Genomic DNA, 17,618 nt, shown 5'->3' with positions numbered 1-17,618 from the left:
CAAATAGAAATATCTATTTCAAAATGAATGTATTTTTCAGCCACATTTCTTTCAAAAACCTGCCATCCCTGGGCACAGTCTTTTATTGCCAGTTGTTAAGAAACAATTGATTCACAATCTGTTTAACTCCCTTCCACTTTTGAGAAACACGTTATACAGAACAAGCCTTTATTCTAATGAATACTCTTGGACCCTGGTTTGACTCAGAGTTGGCTCTTTCTTTTCAAATAAAAATTACATTACATACAAATATTCTATTTCCACAAAACATCTGCTCATGAAAATGTAATCAACTTCAAAGAAAAATTATTTCACAAAACCCTAAAAAGTCCACCTAAATTACAATAGACAATTCACAGACTGATTTTTAAAAACATAACAAAGGTTTGAATTGTTACAAGTTGATGTATGGAAAAGTTTTGCAATGTTCATAAAACATGTGAGATAATTCTTAGAAAAATTAATGAACCCATTAAATATAAATATTTGGTCTGTAGACTTCAGAGCTGTAATAATAAAAATATTCAACATGTACCTCTAGCATTTACTTTGCCACTAATAAGAAAAAGCTTTAGAAAACACAGACACCCCCAGTTAAAACCTGAGAAACTGTGAGGCCCTGAGTTCAACTCCCAGTAGCACAAAAAATTAAATAAGTAAGTAATAAAACCTGAGGGAACAGGAAGAGCTACAGACTGGCAAGTTTAAATTTTGGGGGATGGGCTAGTCACAATCCGTAGTTTTCCACAGGTCCCCATTCCCATGTTCTCTTTAATGCCCTCAGGTCTAGTGCTTTCATCTCATCAATTTTCTACAATGCTATGAGATCTCTCTTAGAACATGGATGAGCTCGATGACCAAAATAACAGTATTTATAAATAAGTAACATCTTGCTGAAAGCAGCCAGAAGAACATAGGAATTACTGTTATTTATGGATATAGTCTGTCAAATTTGGGCAGATCTTGGAAATTGTAATCTCTCGCATTGTAAATTACATGGAATATTAATATCTTGTTATCATTTTTTCAAAGAGAATTGTTCAAATCCTTAGTTCACTCATGGAACTAGCAAGTACAATGTTGCAAGATCACTCTATTACATTAGCAGCTTCAATTGTATTCTGTATTTACTACTTAAAATACATTGATTTCAGCACAGTCTATGCATCTACTTGCTGAGACCCTAAAGAGGTCAAAAGCAGAAAGTCAGATGCTCCATCTGAGTAATGTTAGTAGGACAATTAAAAATGTTTCCACTTGATTTGCAGAATTAAATTCAACAACTGAACACATTGATTGGAATATTTTAATTGATTGTTTCTACCCTCATTACATAGCTTAATATTCCCATGTGTGAATAATAAGTTATGTAAATAATATTATATTCCAAAGGACTGCCAAAAACATTTGAGTTCAGCATCCATATTAGGTTCCTTGCCAAGGTTATCATAATTAGACAGATCTTAAAGTTTGGAAGACTTCCTTAATTCAAGCCAATGAATTTAAATTAAAAATTTAAACGGAAATCTGATAATGCTAAATGAATCCTAATTTCAATTGGAAGAAAACAGTACTACATTCAGAACTATAGAAAAGTATTTTGATTGTGGATACCCGTAATCCTAGCTATGTAGGAGGTGTAAGTAGGACAAACATGGGGCCAGGCAAAAGCATGAGACCCTATTCAAAAAAGAGCTAAAGCAAAAAGGGCTGGAGGCAAGGCTCAAGGGATAAAGCAATTGCTTAACAAGTCTTAAGACTCTTACTGTATGGAATTGGAGAACATCATTCTGAGTGAGGTTAGCCCAGCCCAAAAGACCAAAAAAATCATATGTTCTCCCTCATATGTGGACATTAGATCAAGGGCAAACACAACAAGGGGATTGGACTTTGAGCACATGATAAAAGCGAGAGCACACAAGGGAGGGGTGAGGATAGGTAAGACACCTAAAAAATTAGCTAGCATTTGTTGTCCTTAACGCAGAGAAACTAAAGCAGATACCTTAAAAGCAACTGAGGCCAATAGGAAAAGGGGACCGGGAACTAGAGAAAAGGTTAGATCAAAAAGAATTAGCCTAGAAAGTAACACCCACGCACAGGAAATTAATGTGAGTCAACTCCCTGTATAGCTATCCTTATCTCAACCAGCAAAAACCCTTGTTCCTTCCTATTATTACTTATACTCTCTCTTCAACAAAATTAGAGATAAGGGCAAAATAGTTTCTGGTATTGTGGGGGTGGGAGGAGAGGGAGGGTGCGGAGTGGGTGGTAAGGGAGGGGGTGGGGACAGGGTGGAGAAATGACCCAAGCCTTGTATGCACATATGAATTAAAAAAAAAAAAAGACTCTGAGCTCAAGTCCCAGCATCACCAAAAACAAAGAAAACTGTACTTAATAGTTGATTTAATGTTAATATCTAATTTCCATTAGAACTTCTAAATAATGTATCAAAATTTTGTTACATCATTGGCATCAGAGAACTTACTAGAATGCAGTCTCTTAAAAATAAAAGTTAGTAGAATGGAAGGATAACTAAATCATCAAAATAAGATAGTAAATAATGAGCTTAAAGCAATAGTAGGCATTTTTCTAACCATTGTCCTGGGCTTTGTAGTATATACTGCACACATTTGGTAGGGAGATGTGCACCTTTGTGCAAACCTCAACTTTCCTCCCAACACTGCCTTGAAGAGTGATTCGATGAGTGACAGTTGCCTCTCTTCATTTTGCATTCAGGGCTATGGATGACTTCTGGGGCTTCAGAGAAAGATTTGAGCTCGTGCAGTTGGAGCCTCTCTTCTGGAATGTCCCGTTGAGACTTAAGATTAGCTTTATCGCCAGAGAGCCCACTTTCCCTTTCCCAGAAGACCTTTCAGCTAATTAAGAAATATTTTTTAAATACATGTATTAAATATTGAATACATATTTGCTTTTATTGATAACGCATTTTTGTATTTTCATTGTTTTTTTCTTTCAAAATAGTTTTGTATTTGCTTGTAAATAGCCTGATATTTACTTATTTAAAGTATAAATTACAAAAAACTTTTCACATCATAAATATTAAATATATATTTGTGTTGTGTATATATATATATATATATATATAATACATAATATATATATAGCTTGTTTTGGGAGATAGGGTATTGCTTTATAGCCCAATCTGGACTCAAGCTTTTAACCCTCCTGCCTCATCATCCCTCTTGCTGGAATTATAAGCAAGTCCACTGCACCAGGCACACATAATATATTTCTACAAGCATATTTAATTTAAGTTACAGTCCTACTTACTTTCCTAGTCGTTTCCATTTGGTCTTTTTGATAAAAATAAAATGGTAAGATTCCTCCGACAGAAATAATCTCACCAATCTTTTAAAAATATACTCTCATGACAATCACTAAAATCAACAATATTCCAGAATCATCTGATGGACTTAGTCACTTGGCAATCATTCAACATCCAGAGGGCCTCCCCATCAACCACTGGGAATCCAGTGCATTATCTGCCTTCTGAGCAAAGTCACCTGTGCAAGTCAATTGGACAGAGTATGCTTCACTAGTAACTAGCATTGATTACTTTAGAGACAATTTTGAAGTGATGTTATGGTTTATAGGAAGCAGTACTTAGGTATAACCAAATTTGAAAGCTAATAACACTAATTGATCTTAAATTAGCCTATAACTTCCCAAATATTAAATTATTCCTTGACAGTAATTTACTTAAAGGTGATTAACCCTTTCAAGCAACTGATGCTGGTTTATATAAAAATACAGGCCCTCAAAGACATCAGAGTCAGAGGACAACAGAGTCCTCGGTGTCATTCCACACTAAACCTTAACTAGGAAAACATACATTCTGCCCTTGTATTTTTGATGGCTGCAGGGCAGTGAAATTCAGTTGCAGATTTTAACTTTTCATGAAGAATGTTTTGCACTGAGTACACCGAATATTCCAAATAAGAACAGAAATACCTGGTACTCAGCAGAGATTGACACACAAAGGAAACTGTTTTTAAGTACGGCTTGGTCTATAGCACTGTATCTACACAAATATATGTACATATATGCATATATTTCAATTCACAAGCCCCAAACTTTATTTGCATCAAAAGAGATAGTTTTGTATTATACGTGAAAGGAAATTTAAAATATCTATGCCAAACAAGATGAAAGCACATGCCTCATCTTCTTCCCTAGTTCAATTCTTTAAAATCTAATGCTTGAAGCAATCATTTCTTCTATCACAGTTCAATTCATTTATTTTTTTAAATTTCCATCATAAAAGCTTAAAAACAACATCCAAATGCATCTAAGTATAAAATCTGAAAACACAAACAAAAACCAAATCCCAATGCTTTGCAAGGATCAAACAACAACAAAAACCAAATTAATATTCTCAATTAAAAATTGCAATTTAGACAACAAAAACTCATCTCATTACTCCAGTCCTGACAGCAATAGCATTGTCCAGATAAACACTTAGTAAAACCTGTCTACATTAAACATGCACTCTGCTACCTGGTAGTGCTACTAATTTGAATACAAACGTCTCAAAACTTGTCCAAACATGTCAGCAAAAATAATCCAATCAAGGCATTTCTACCAAAGAAGGAATAATTAAACCAGTTTTGTGCTAGAAAGTTTGGCCATTATCGTTAGTGCTAATCCATTGCCAATATATTGCACCATGTCACCTGCTTAGGTGGCACACGATGGGTGACAATTGCAGGTCTAATCCTAGCAGTTTGTGGTAACTCAGACAGCAAGTGAGTGAGCAGGTCACAAGGCTCTCCTACCTTCATAGAGTGCTTTGAATCCCTGGGCGCTCACTGCGAAGTCTGTCGTGAACCACAGGGTGAGAATCGATCCAGTGCTCACTATGGACGAGGGCAGCTGAAATCCCGATAATCTGAATTCAGAAAAGACATGAATGTAATTAAAAAACAGTTCAGTTACAGTTATTAAAGTTCAGATGCATGCCTTTGTCAGTGCCGCTTGCTTCGATGAAGTTCTCTGATAATTCTTTTAACTGAGACATATTGATCTTAGGTGTGCTGCTAATTAGATCATCTGTATGTGTGGTTTGGCTAGTACTTGAAATAGTTAAAGACAATTGTTGTCATTTCTCAAATTTTATCTGCTTATTCTTATGTTTCTCCCCCAAAATCTGAAGTTTCTCTTGGGAAGAGATCATACACTAGTCATGGAATGAGAGCAAAAATCAGTTATCTTGAGCAGAAGTCAAAACATTGATCTTAATACTTATCTTTAAGACAAATCTTTAAATTCTAAGAAATGATTTTCACTGGTCACTATGTTGGAATATACTTAAAAGTTTTAACATCAGAATCTGGATGAGTGAACTGGTACAATAATGTCTGTCATACTTTGAAAGAGGTCAGGTTTCCAGAAGGTCGAAGAGATACTGGATCACTTTATATTTTATGCAGTTTCCTAATTATTGAGGTCTGCTCCAGATCTGGGTTTAGGGGAGCTCAAATACAAAGCTCATAAGGGTTCAGTCTGGATGTCTGTTCCCTTTGGGAGAAATTGTGGCTTGCCAGTCATTCTGCAGAAACTAGCACTTTATCGCAGCTATCATAGGTGGCAGAATCAACTCTAAGAGCCTAAGGAGTAAAAAAATAACGTCCGTGAAAGTAGAGTTTATAGGATGTGTATTGGAAGCTGTTGAAAAATGGGGGTGGAAGGTAAAGGGGTCAGGAAGAAAACGGAAGGGGTGGAACGGAGCAAAGTAAAGCACACCCACAGTGGGGACACATTGAGAAACTCCTTTGAACATCAACTTAAATATTAATAACAAAAGACAGGACTGTAAAATAGGTGCAGTGTGGGAGGGATCCTAGTGGGAGAGGGAGGGTGAATGAAGGAGATTAAGATGAGGACATATGGTTGATGGACTTCATATACTTATATGAAATAGAGCAAAGAAACCTCTCGCAATTGCTTTAAGTGGGGGGAGGGGATTGAGGGGGAGCGACCTGGGGACGATATAACTAATGTACGATATAAGTCTAATTATACTCGTCACTATGAATCCCCTTATACAGCAAATATATTTAAAAAAGAGCCAAAAGAACATGATTTATTCTGCATGATAAAAAATAATTAATAAAATAACAGAACTAAAAATTTTAAAATAAAATTTCATCACATAAGAATAATTCTACAAATACTGCTGACATTCGTGACATGTTATTTTGTTTCATTGTATAATTATATTTTGCCAATTAGTTTCAGTTTCATTTAATATATCAATTCTTATTAATTTCTTGGCTTTGGATGGTCACAATCTACTACCATCATTTCAAATAAACCAATGTTAAAAGATTTCTTAATTGAAATATAAATAAAAGACAGAGCATGTATGTGTTTGTGTTAAAATTTGTGCGAAGACATGCAAGTAGTACGAAAGCATCTAGTTGGTTAATTGTATGTCATTCATGGAAAGCTCATGTTTCAGCTGGATGCAGGGCAGCGCTCTGGGAAAATGACCTGTATGGCTGGGGACAACACAGCACGCTGTGAGCTGAGCACAGGCAAACCAATTGTGTATCTGCTCTGGTCTGTGGATGGTCTCACAAAGATCCTAAGAGGACCCCCAGTCCATCTGAAAACCCACGTGCTCCTCAGCTCCTGAGGCCCGAGGTCCTTCATCACCTGCCCCTGGCCTGCCCTCCTTCCTTCTTTCCTCCCTCCCTCCCTTCCCTCCCTCTTCCTTCCTTCCTTCTTCCTTCCTTCCTTTCTTTCTTTCTTTCCTTCTTCCTTCCCCCTTGCTTCATCACCTCTTCCCTCAGGTGTCATTCAAAGCTCCATGATGATTCTCACACAATTTAAATTGCATGCATCTTCATGAACAACAATATTTACTCTTCACTCTCATCTTTTTTCTGATTCTCTAAAGGTCTTCATTTGTTCCCTTTATTTTTCCACCAGATGCCAATCTGAACTGTTCCCAGGCAGTTATTTCACATGCCAGGACCAATCACCGCTAAGTGGAACAAGAAACCATGGTTCATTTTCTGTCTCACAGCGCACTCTTTGCTGTAAGGTTCATTGTCATCTAACACAGCCTAGAAGGAATTCTGTGGAGCAGAACTTGCCTCCAGAAAGCAAAGTGAACCACACTGAGTTTAGTCTGTACTAAGCCTGAAAGCACCAAGGATACAGAACTCAGCATTACCATCCAACAACTTGGTTTAGTCAGCGTTTACAGAACACCCAACAAGATCAGAAGATGCACTGCCCGAAAGCATCTAAAAAACCTGCATCAAGATATATAACATACAGGCCATAATGCAAACCTCATGAAATTTAAAAGATTTCAATTCATAAAGAGATTTCAAATCTTCTGACAACAGAAGAATAAAATTAGACATTTGTAAGAGAAAGAATATAAGGAAATTTCTAATCACTTGGAAACTAAGTAGTATAAGTCTGAAGATTGCATGATCAAAGAGAATAAAAAATATTTATTGAATTAGAAAATACAAGGAAAGAACATGAAAATGTCTAATAGTCAGTCAGGCAGCACTCAGAAATTAATTACAGCAACACAAACACATTAGATCAGGGGAAATCTCTCACACCAGTCATCCAGTCTTCCTCCTCATCAATCTAGAAAATAAAGAGCAAAATAAAGCCAAGCAATTAGAAAGCAAAACACATTAAAAATGTGTGTAATAATCAATAAATTTGTGATTTAAAATAATAGAGGAAAAGTAAGAAACAAAGAGCTGATTCTTTGAAAACATCAATAAAATTAACAAAAATCTAGCAAAACTATTGAAAAGGAAGAGTCACTTTAGAGAAAATACAAACACTGATACAGATTTGAAAGCCATAAAAATGTCATACAAGGACCCTACAAGAACTTGACAGACATAAATCTAGTGACTGTGATGAAGGAGCCACTTCCTCGTGTCCAAAATCTTCCACATCTCACTCATATGAAATAGATGATGTGAATAGCCCATTTAGAATTAAATCTACAGCAAAAGAAATTTCCAGATATAAATGGCGTTTCCGGATACACATTCTGCCCAAGCTCTTTCACAAAATAGAGGTAAGTACATGGAATTTTTTTTATTCATTTTATGGCACTGGGACTACACTTTCCCTATGTACAGAAATGTTCACCCCTTCAACAATTCACTTGTTGACGCTCTAGTCCAAAATGTGTCCCTGAGTCCAAATTTATTTGGAAATACGGCTTTTAGTCAATTAGGTTAGATGAGGTCAATAGGATAGGACACTGATCTGATAGAGTTGCTGTTTATACAATCAGAAAAAACACCTCTCTTTCTCTCTCCCTCCTTTTCTCCCTCTCTCTCTCGCTCTCCTTTCCTCCAACAGCATGAAGAAAATACCGTATGAGCATAGAGAGAGAAAGCTGATAATTCAGGGTGACTGTCCTCTCTAGAAAACAACTAGAATGTCACCTTGAACTCAGACTTCTAGGCTCCAGAACCATGAGAAAATAACTTTCTGTTGTTTAAACCATACTGTTTCTGATGTTGTTTAATACCTGTTCAATAAAAAGCCCATTTAATAAGAAATCCTAATATCAAAACCAGACAGGGAAGGAAGGAAGGAAGGAAGGAAGGAAGGAAGGAAGGAAGGAAGGAAGAAAGGAAGGAAGGAGGGAAGGAAGGAGAAAGAAGAGGGAGGGAAGGAAGGAAAGAAAAAGGAAGGAAGGAAAAAGGAAAGAAGGAAAGAAAGAAATAGGTCTCACAGATACTAAGGCAATAAAATAGAAGTGAACAACACATAATAAGAATTGTACACCATGACCAAATTTAAAGTAAGTTCAATATTTGAAAACAAATCAACAGCATCTGCCATGTTAATAGTTTAAAAAATTAAAAATTCACACAATCACAGTAATGTATGTAAAAAAATATTTTTCACAAAATTAGAGAATCATGAGAAAACTTCTCAGTGCAATATGAAGAGGGGACTTCTCCAACTCAACTAAGAATGTCTCCCTAACACCTACAGATAACATCATTACATTTACTGGTAAAAGACAGATTCTTTCTCAAAAGGTTGGAAAACATAAGGATGTCTGCTCTTATCACTTGCCTTGTGTTAGAAGATCATCATATCATTGTAATAAGACAAGAAAAAAATTACAGGCAAACAGATCATAAAGACAGAAATAAAACCGTCACGACTTGCAGAAGGTTTTTCAACATAGAAAATGAAAGGAATGTACAAGAAAACACCTACAACTGATACTTGAACAAGACACGAGACTAACATGCAAAGAACAATTGTATTTCTATATACTGGCAAGATGCACCAAAATTTAAAATATGTTACCATTTAGGATTGCTCAAAAAATATGAAACTTTAGAGTTGAAGAATATTATGTATAAGACTATACACTGAAAACTATGCAATATTGATGCAAATCAAGGAAAAACTAGACAAATGGAAAGGTAGAGCAAAGGGAGAGATTAGAAGACTCAGTATTGTCTTCTAATCTGATCTGTTGTCTCCACAGATCAAAACACAGATTTAATAAAATGTCTGTTAAAACCCAACCTGTTGTTTTGTAAAAATAGGCAGGAGTATTCCAAAATTTGTATGCTAAAGAAAAAAATACAGAATCTCTATACATTTTGTAAAAATCAAGAACAAACGAAACATGATGTGTCAGTCCCTCAGTGTTCAGAACCTACTGCGTTACTATAGTAAGGAAACTACTGGTGTTGATCTATTAGAAAAGGAGAAATTCACAGATCAATGAATCGAAACAGAAAACTTAGAAATATACCTAAAACTATTCCCAACTTGTATTTGTCAAAGCTGTAAGTCATTCAATGGAAAAATTCAACAATTTCTGCTAGAGCAATTTGATGTTTACAACCCCATAAAAGTGTCCTAGCCCTTAATTCTAACACTTTATATCCCAATTAACTCAATATATTTCATAAACTGTAATCTTTAAAACTCTAAGACTTACAGGAAAAATCTTCAATGCCTGTGGCTAAGGAAAGAGTTTATAGACTTGACACCAAAATTATAATACAAAAGAGTAAAGGTAAATAAATTGCACTTCATAAGGAATTTAAAACATTTCTCTGCAAAAGTCCCTATTAAGAAGATGAAAGAACATGCTACAGCCTTGGAGAAATTATTTGCAAGCCACATATCTGAAAAAGCTCAAGCATCTGGAATATTTAATTGACTCTCAAGACTGTAAGTGAACAGGTAATACAATGAGAAAACAGACAAAATATATAAAGAATGATATCACCCGAGAGACATCGAGGTGGAAGTAAGTCCACGAAAAGCTGCCAAATAGCATCACTTGTTGGGGAATGTGAATTCAAAACACTGAGAAATATGGCAGCACAGCTGTAGGGAAAGTGTGGAGGCTGACATGTGTCTAGTGGGAATGTGAAAAGGACAGCCACTCTGGAAGAGAGTTTGTCACTTAAGAGTAATAAATGTGCAACTACCATACAACCTAGCAGTTGCTTTCCTTGGCATTTACCCCAGAAATTCCTCCAGTTGAGTGAAAAGTTCTAGACTATCACCGAGTCACATCAATATTCTAGTCGTTTTATTGCAATATAAGTAAGACATTACCATTAGGTGAAATGATAAGGAGTCTACGAAATCTCTTTAAAACTTCTTGCAAGTACTTGTGAATCCATATTTAAATCAAATTAAATAGTTTAATTACAATAGGTTGGACAGGTTGAGGCTCAGCCTCAAGAATATACTAATAAACATTGAAGTCATCACATTTGTGATGACTTCACATCTGATTATGTTTGTTAAAATGACGTTTGTTTGTCATTTTAACTACGATCGGTACTAAAAAGCTGGTAAGTCTTTGAAAGTAAGACAGACTGAAAAGGAAGCTAGTCAGCCATCCCTTCTTCATGCTTTGCAGTGGAAACTGGTGTCACTTACAGCATATGAACATCTGACCTATCTCTTCCCAGGTTGAGACTGAGAAAGTTAGAATACCAGAGGGTTATGGTGATGGGATTTGAAACTACTGTGAGATGATGGGAATAAAAATCTAGCCACAGAGGCTTCTTTCTCTGTTCATGGTTTCATCCCCCATCATACTTTTGCCTAATAGACCCAGCAAGTGGTACTCTGCCGTCTGGCTGAGCCCAGCAAGGGCTGTCCCCAAAGGCTGAGCTGTGAAGCAGCACCCACCACCCAGAGCCCGGCTCTGTGCCTCGGCTGCTGCTGCAGAGGAGCCTCTGATCAACCTTTAGCAAAGATCAGGCTTCCAGCCAGGGCCTACTTGGACTGCTTGCAGAGGAAGAAGAGCTTGTCCAGTGAAGGAATTTTGGTGTGAGGACAGTGACAAAAAATCAATTTCATTCTTAGTTTAAAAAAAAAAAAGTATAGTTGGTGTCAATTCAAGCGTGCCTCTCTCTTTCTATCTTTTTCTAGGTGCATTCCTGTTGTTTCATGAAATCTCATTTAGCTACTTTCACCTGGGGGAAGCCAATTCGCCCCTCGCAGCAGCGATCTGGGTAAATGACAGGACATGGGCCTCAAGCATGAGTGACAGTTCGGGAAAGTAGGAAGGATTTGGAGCAGCATTTCCTATCCGAGGCACATGTTCACTAGGCAGAAACACGAATTTCAGAATTGAAAAAGGTCGTTCTTCCACTTCACAGAAATTACCAGGAAGAATGGCAACCTAGAAATACATCCAAAGTACTTTGCACTGCCTTACCATGCACGATATTTAAGATACAGCAGTGTAACGATCTTCAATGTCAGAAGTGGTGATGCTGGGAAGGGAAAAGGAAATGCACTGAAGGAAGAGAAGACCAGAGTGAGTGTTGTTTCATTCCACATAAACGTAATCGAGTGGGTGAGTTTGAGCTCCACTAACCAGAGGTGCTCCTCCTAACACACATTGTGTATATTGTATAATCAGTGTTGGTGATTTCAAAATGTCAAATATATTTTAAACTACAGTTTAGTTAAAATGTCAAGTGCATATTTTAAGTAAATTAGAAAATATCACTAAGTTAAATCTTTTTCCAGAGACCATAATTGGTCTTAGGAAGATCTCTATAAGCCAGATGCTGTCAAACTGACATTAATACTCAATATTTGATAAATCACGTTTCATGCCACGTACCCACATGCATATCCTGATGATGTAGCTCAGAGAAAGTCGTGGCCTAAGTGAACTCCTCTACAAAACATCTTTTCATGAATGCCATGCCATTTGCTTGCAAGGTGAGAAAGAAAGACCTCCACAAGGAAGCTTATTCTGCTGTCAGCTAACACCTTGGTTAGACATTTTGGAGGCCAGCTCTCTTTATATGTTCATGTCTTGGTGTAGTTTTACTTGGACTAGTTTTCATGACATGGGATAGGATGTGAGAATCAACATTTAAAAATTATAAATCGACTTACAGCTAGTAACATTATTTTTTGAAACTTGTTTGATCTAAATTTTGCCATGTTTAGTCTAAAGTACAATACTAGAGAATCGGAAACCATTTGTGATTCATTGAAAGTATTTACTGAACACCTACTGAAAGACATAGCCACGGTTGAATACATTTTTGTGCTCAAGAATCTTAGAATATGAACCAGAAGATAGGAAAATAGGTAGGGATGTTCTGGAAGTAGTAAACGGTCAGAATAGACAGAGACACTGCAGTAAACATAAAAAATGATAACCTTTGAATGCTGAAACAAAATGCCACTTTAGAATGCTCTTGCATCACCTGCCTTCCTTTAGTGTTTGGAAAGAGAATGTGAGGTTGATATCTGGGCATAAGAACTCTTCAACTTGGAAGGACAGACATCATTCAGTAAAGAAAAGTGTGTACATTCAAAATTTAAAACTACAGTTTCCAAATCACCAAACCATCATCTAATAAGAGAAGAAGGAACACTGTCACCTTTCTGTGACAGGAACATCATGATCTCCTATTAATGTGGGAAGACTAAGATGAATTTCTGGACAGATATTCATAGGTTGGATAACCAGAAAACAGAGCATTCCCTATAAATTCAAAATTTCATGTTTCCCATTACTAAGCCAGTTATTTCTGTGAGCAGTATTTATTTCCCCAAAGCTATTTATGGTTGTATATTGTAATTCTTCTGAGGTTGGTTGTAGATGTAGCAAGGGATTCTTTATTATGATAGAATTCAAGTACAAACAGGCATTAGATAAGCACAGATTTTCAGATTTTTATTTTTTATTTTATGAGTAGGAGCAGTTATTGCTGAGTTATTGAGGGAGTTAGGAATATTGTTCAAAAAGTTTTGAGGCTCACACTTAAAACTTAGCTAATCTTTCTCCCCAGCTGGTGTTATTTTACCTTGTCATTCCAAGATGTCCTTGTACAGTGGGATTAAAAATCATGATTTTAACTTTGTTTCTCTTTCTAAATATCTGTCCACTTTAGAAGCCCCTGGGCATCTCTGCTCCCCGTAGAGTTGCCCTTAAATGTGATGAGACCAGAAACATGGTCTCATGGCGTTTGAGTCTCTAACAGTCTTGAAATTCAGAGCATCGATAGCTGAATTTTTTGTCAGTAGATATTTATTTTTAATAAATCTTCACAGCTTAAGGCTCACTTCACAAAAAAGTAAAGTTGGAAAGAAAATAAGATAGTATCCCCTTTCCTGGAGACTCAGTGAAGATTATCTGGTTTGGTTAAGGGCTGAAAAATTTGGACAACAGGAAGTGAGCATGTCCCAGAGAGAACCAATGTGGACAAACCCTAGAGAGATGGGAAGTCAGGAGCAGAGGTGACTTCTGCCACCATTGAGAAAGACGCAAGCAAGCTACAGTGTAATTCTGTTTCTAACAAAAAATGTGTTAAAATGTGTTGTATCTTCAATTTGAGAGCATCACTTACCCTAAGCTCTCTTGGACATAGACTGAATTATTAGCTTGTGTTTGCTGTAATCTTCAGGGCTTTATTGTTTGTTTTTGAAGTTCTGGCCACCAAAACGAGGGCCTCACACATGTTAGGCAAGGACTCTAACACTGAGCTTCACCCCAAACCCTAAACTTCAGTTTCACAATAGTTCAAACTCTCTGGCCATTTGACCGGTCCAGCAGCAAAGGATCTCAGCAGCTGCTGTATCTGAAGGCTTTCATCCTATTGTTCCTGGGAAAGCAAGGGTCTGCGCCTTGTTTGCCTGTCAGGAAAGTTCAATTGATTCCGTGGTAATTCTACACTGCCTGTTCTCCTCTCTGCAGCTCCCATTGAATCTGGATCGATTTAAAATAAGAGTGATGTAATTGCCTGTTGTTCCTTTATCTGTGCCAAACACTGAGTTCCTAACAGCTCTAGCTTGTAATTATTAACTGCCCAAAGAAGTGTAAAGGTAAAACATTGTGTAAAGTTGTACATTTACAAAAGCTTAAGAAAGAAAAGACTCCATGTCTATTGACACTCCATTCACTTAGCCACAAAGCACATATGACATAACTAGAAGAGTTTCACCTTTGTACAAAGAAACGTCAGGACATCTTGTCGGAAAAGTCCAGGCATCTCTGTCTACTGTCTGGGGCTTCCTAGGAACTGGTAGCAATTCTAGGTAGATACTTATCAGCCTGGTAAGTAGCAACTCAATGGAAGATTTGACAGGACTATTTTGAAATGGTTTTCCATACTAATTCATGGGATTCTTTTATACTTGAAAAAATTATCTGTAATCTTGTAGTACTTTGAAATTTGCTTATTTTTTAATTTTGATAAAACTATAGTTATCTGGGAGTACATGTTCATATATATATATATATTGAAATTATTACTTCTCTCAAGCTTTTTCATATTTATAAAAACTCAGAAAGAAAAGTCACAGTGGAATATATAATGTATAATGTAACTTGCTCATCTAAAGTTTTTCAGACCAACAGCTATTTGCCCTCTAACAGGGTCATCCATCTGTTTCATCTTTGCTTGTTTTAATTTGGAAATACAATGAGATTTTAAGTAGTTCTTTCACTTCCTGACAGTGAGAATACTCTAGTTTCTCTTTATAATTTTGGTTTCATTGCTTTACAGAAGCTGTGTGTGTGTGCATCAGTGTGTGAACATATATAAAGACACATAAATGTACAAGTACATATTCAAAATATATTTTCATTATATAAAGACTCTTCCTTCCCTTCAAAATATTCTATAAACCAGGTAAGTTTATAGGATTTTCAGAATCCAGGTTGGATCAGAAATTGCAAAAGAGTTGGACTCATTTAATTACATATGGATTGGGCACACATCGATAAAGGAGACAGAAAAGGTGGGGGGTTAGAAGCTAGACTTGAGAAAGGAACAAGCGTACAGAGGGTGAGCTCCATGCTGGGGATCCTCAAAAAGTCAAAGGCCAAGAGTCTCCAGAAGACGGAAGTATGATGGCTGTAGCTCATGGCCACACACTGAGGTCACAGCATGCAAGGGTCAGGGATACTGACCATATCTGTTGCCATGTCCCCATGAACCCTCACATCTGAACCACAACATTGCACCTCAATGTCAAGGCCACCCCCATCCCGTTCAGTCATGCTCTGTGGAGTGGGTGAAATCCTCTTCTGCATGTTTGTGAAGGCTGATGACTTGTGGTCCTGAGAGGTACTGAAACTGGGACGGGGTGAGTGGCAGACTGCCCTTAAGGAGCACACGCGGAGTTTGCTCTCCATGACCCTCTCCATCTGGAAGAGGGAATGTAGCCCATCCCAGATTCGTAGCATCATCAGAAAGAGGAAGAGAATTACACAGTAAGTCCAACTTTTAGAGCATGGAAATTATTTGGGTTTTCGTCTTACCCCTGTGTCATAATCTTTCTTGAAGATGCACTTCCGCTTCCCTCAGAAGAAAGCCCCATGGTTTCCAGGATTCAGCAGGGTTCAATAGGTTTTCTCACACTGCACAAACTGGCTTGGAGGGGAAATACTCTAAAATCATATTTTCTGTGTGGGTGCTTTGAAGAAAAGCATTGCAATTAATTATTGCATCTAGCATTAGCTTACCACCTCCCTTCCTAAAAGGCCATTATCTTCAAAGTCTCTCCATTTGTCCAAACCTGTCATTGCTCCCATTGTAGCCACCCCACCTCCTCTTCCTCCCGGGTGGTGGTGATTTAGCACACTCTGTATGCTTTTGTGTATACTAGTAAGTCCTCCTCCTAAGGGATTTTACTCTCTGCTAAATTTTTTTGCCTCTGGAAAAAAATAAATTTTCCCCAAATTGCATTCCAGACAAATTTGCCAAGAATTAATTCTACCATTCCTTTCTTTCTATCCATGCACCAAGCTATTTTGAGAAAGCTATTTCATGATCCCAGTGTCTGTAATACACTTTGGAGAGTAAAAATCTAAACAGATTTTTGCCCCCAAGCATGAAATAACATCTTCTTTAAGTGGCTTTATTATGACAATAGAACAGCAGCATTTATAAGTGACATTAAATGGTCTCAGCATCTCTCCACTCACAGTGATTGCAAGTGCTTCCTGCACGGTCACCCCCTCCACTATCTTATCAGCTGCAGGTCTACCTGAGTGATAAGGATCCACAAATTGTCTTTCTAGTGCAAAATCCATTAGTGGGACTTTAATATCCGGATCTCTCCTCAGTCTGTTTTCTTCCAGATATGCCACTTTTCCATGTCAAGATTTTAGATAAGCCCTGTGCTATTTTCTCCTCTGAGAGCTTGTATATTTAATACTAATCTGCCATAAGCAGGGCTGTGAGAAATGAGGTGAGGCCCTTCCTGATTTCCCCACAGGCAAGCAAAGGGAGCAGCAGTGACCCCCTCAAGCTTATTCCAAGGTTCTATGCTTCATGGTTTTGATAACATTAAGAAAATAGTAAAATTGCCCAAGGATGTTAAAGAACAATAAGTCAATTTTTGTCATGGTGATGCGTGATTATTTTTAAATTGAAATTGCCTTGACAATTGTGATTTTAACTTGTAGGAAGGTGAAACTGGAATCCAGCAGTTAGAGGGAATCCATTGCTTGCTGAATCACACACAGAATCACAAACACATATACACACATGCATGCAGAGACACACGCACATGCACACACAAACATACACAGAGGTTAAAGCAGGAAGGAGGAAAAGAGCCAGAAAGAAGAAAAGAGAAAGAGAAGGAAGGAAAAAGGCAGACATAGAACAACCTGCCTCTCAGTTACTCTTCACTGAGTCTGACTATAGTAAGCCACAACAACACCAGGCCACCTCAAAAGCGTTCCCAGACCTCGCTAAGATAGCTCTGTAGGTGACTTTGCCCAGTACAACAACAGAGTTTCTTGAGAAAGGGGGAAAACATAAGGTGATAGAAGAGAAGAGTCAATCCTCCTGACAACTATTAAAGGGTTTCTTCTTCTAAGGATTTTGAGACCAAATATGTTTTGGTACTCTATCACAAATCAGCAATGTGACATATGCTTATTGAGTTAATAAAATGCAAATACAAGAGAGAGTACTGGAAAACTTAGTTCTGTTATTTTCTTGGAGAAATTAATTGCATCCATAGAACTTTTAAAATATTTATGGTCCCGTTGGGTCAAAGGGGGATTATGTGAACTAAACGGCATTTTTAAAGCCCATAAAGGAAGTGTGTATTCATAC

General features: G+C 37.2%; 1 protein-coding gene across 2 annotated transcripts in view; it reads right to left on the bottom strand.

Moving 5' to 3' along the window:
- The window catches only part of Csmd1 (CUB and Sushi multiple domains 1), a 1,661,894-nt gene that overhangs the window by 1,185,514 nt on the left and 458,762 nt on the right, over positions 1-17,618 (bottom strand). For both annotated transcript variants that reach the window (XM_074055299.1, XM_074055300.1), the window contains exon 3: positions 4,797-4,909. In XM_074055299.1, the coding sequence (XP_073911400.1) occupies positions 4,797-4,909 (113 nt within the window). The remainder of the gene's footprint in view (positions 1-4,796; positions 4,910-17,618) is intronic.

Source organism: Castor canadensis, chromosome 14 (assembly GCF_047511655.1).
Source record: "Castor canadensis chromosome 14, mCasCan1.hap1v2, whole genome shotgun sequence".
NCBI classification, from domain to species: Eukaryota; Metazoa; Chordata; class Mammalia; order Rodentia; family Castoridae; genus Castor; species Castor canadensis.
This window is presented reverse-complemented; position numbering and strand designations above follow the sequence as displayed.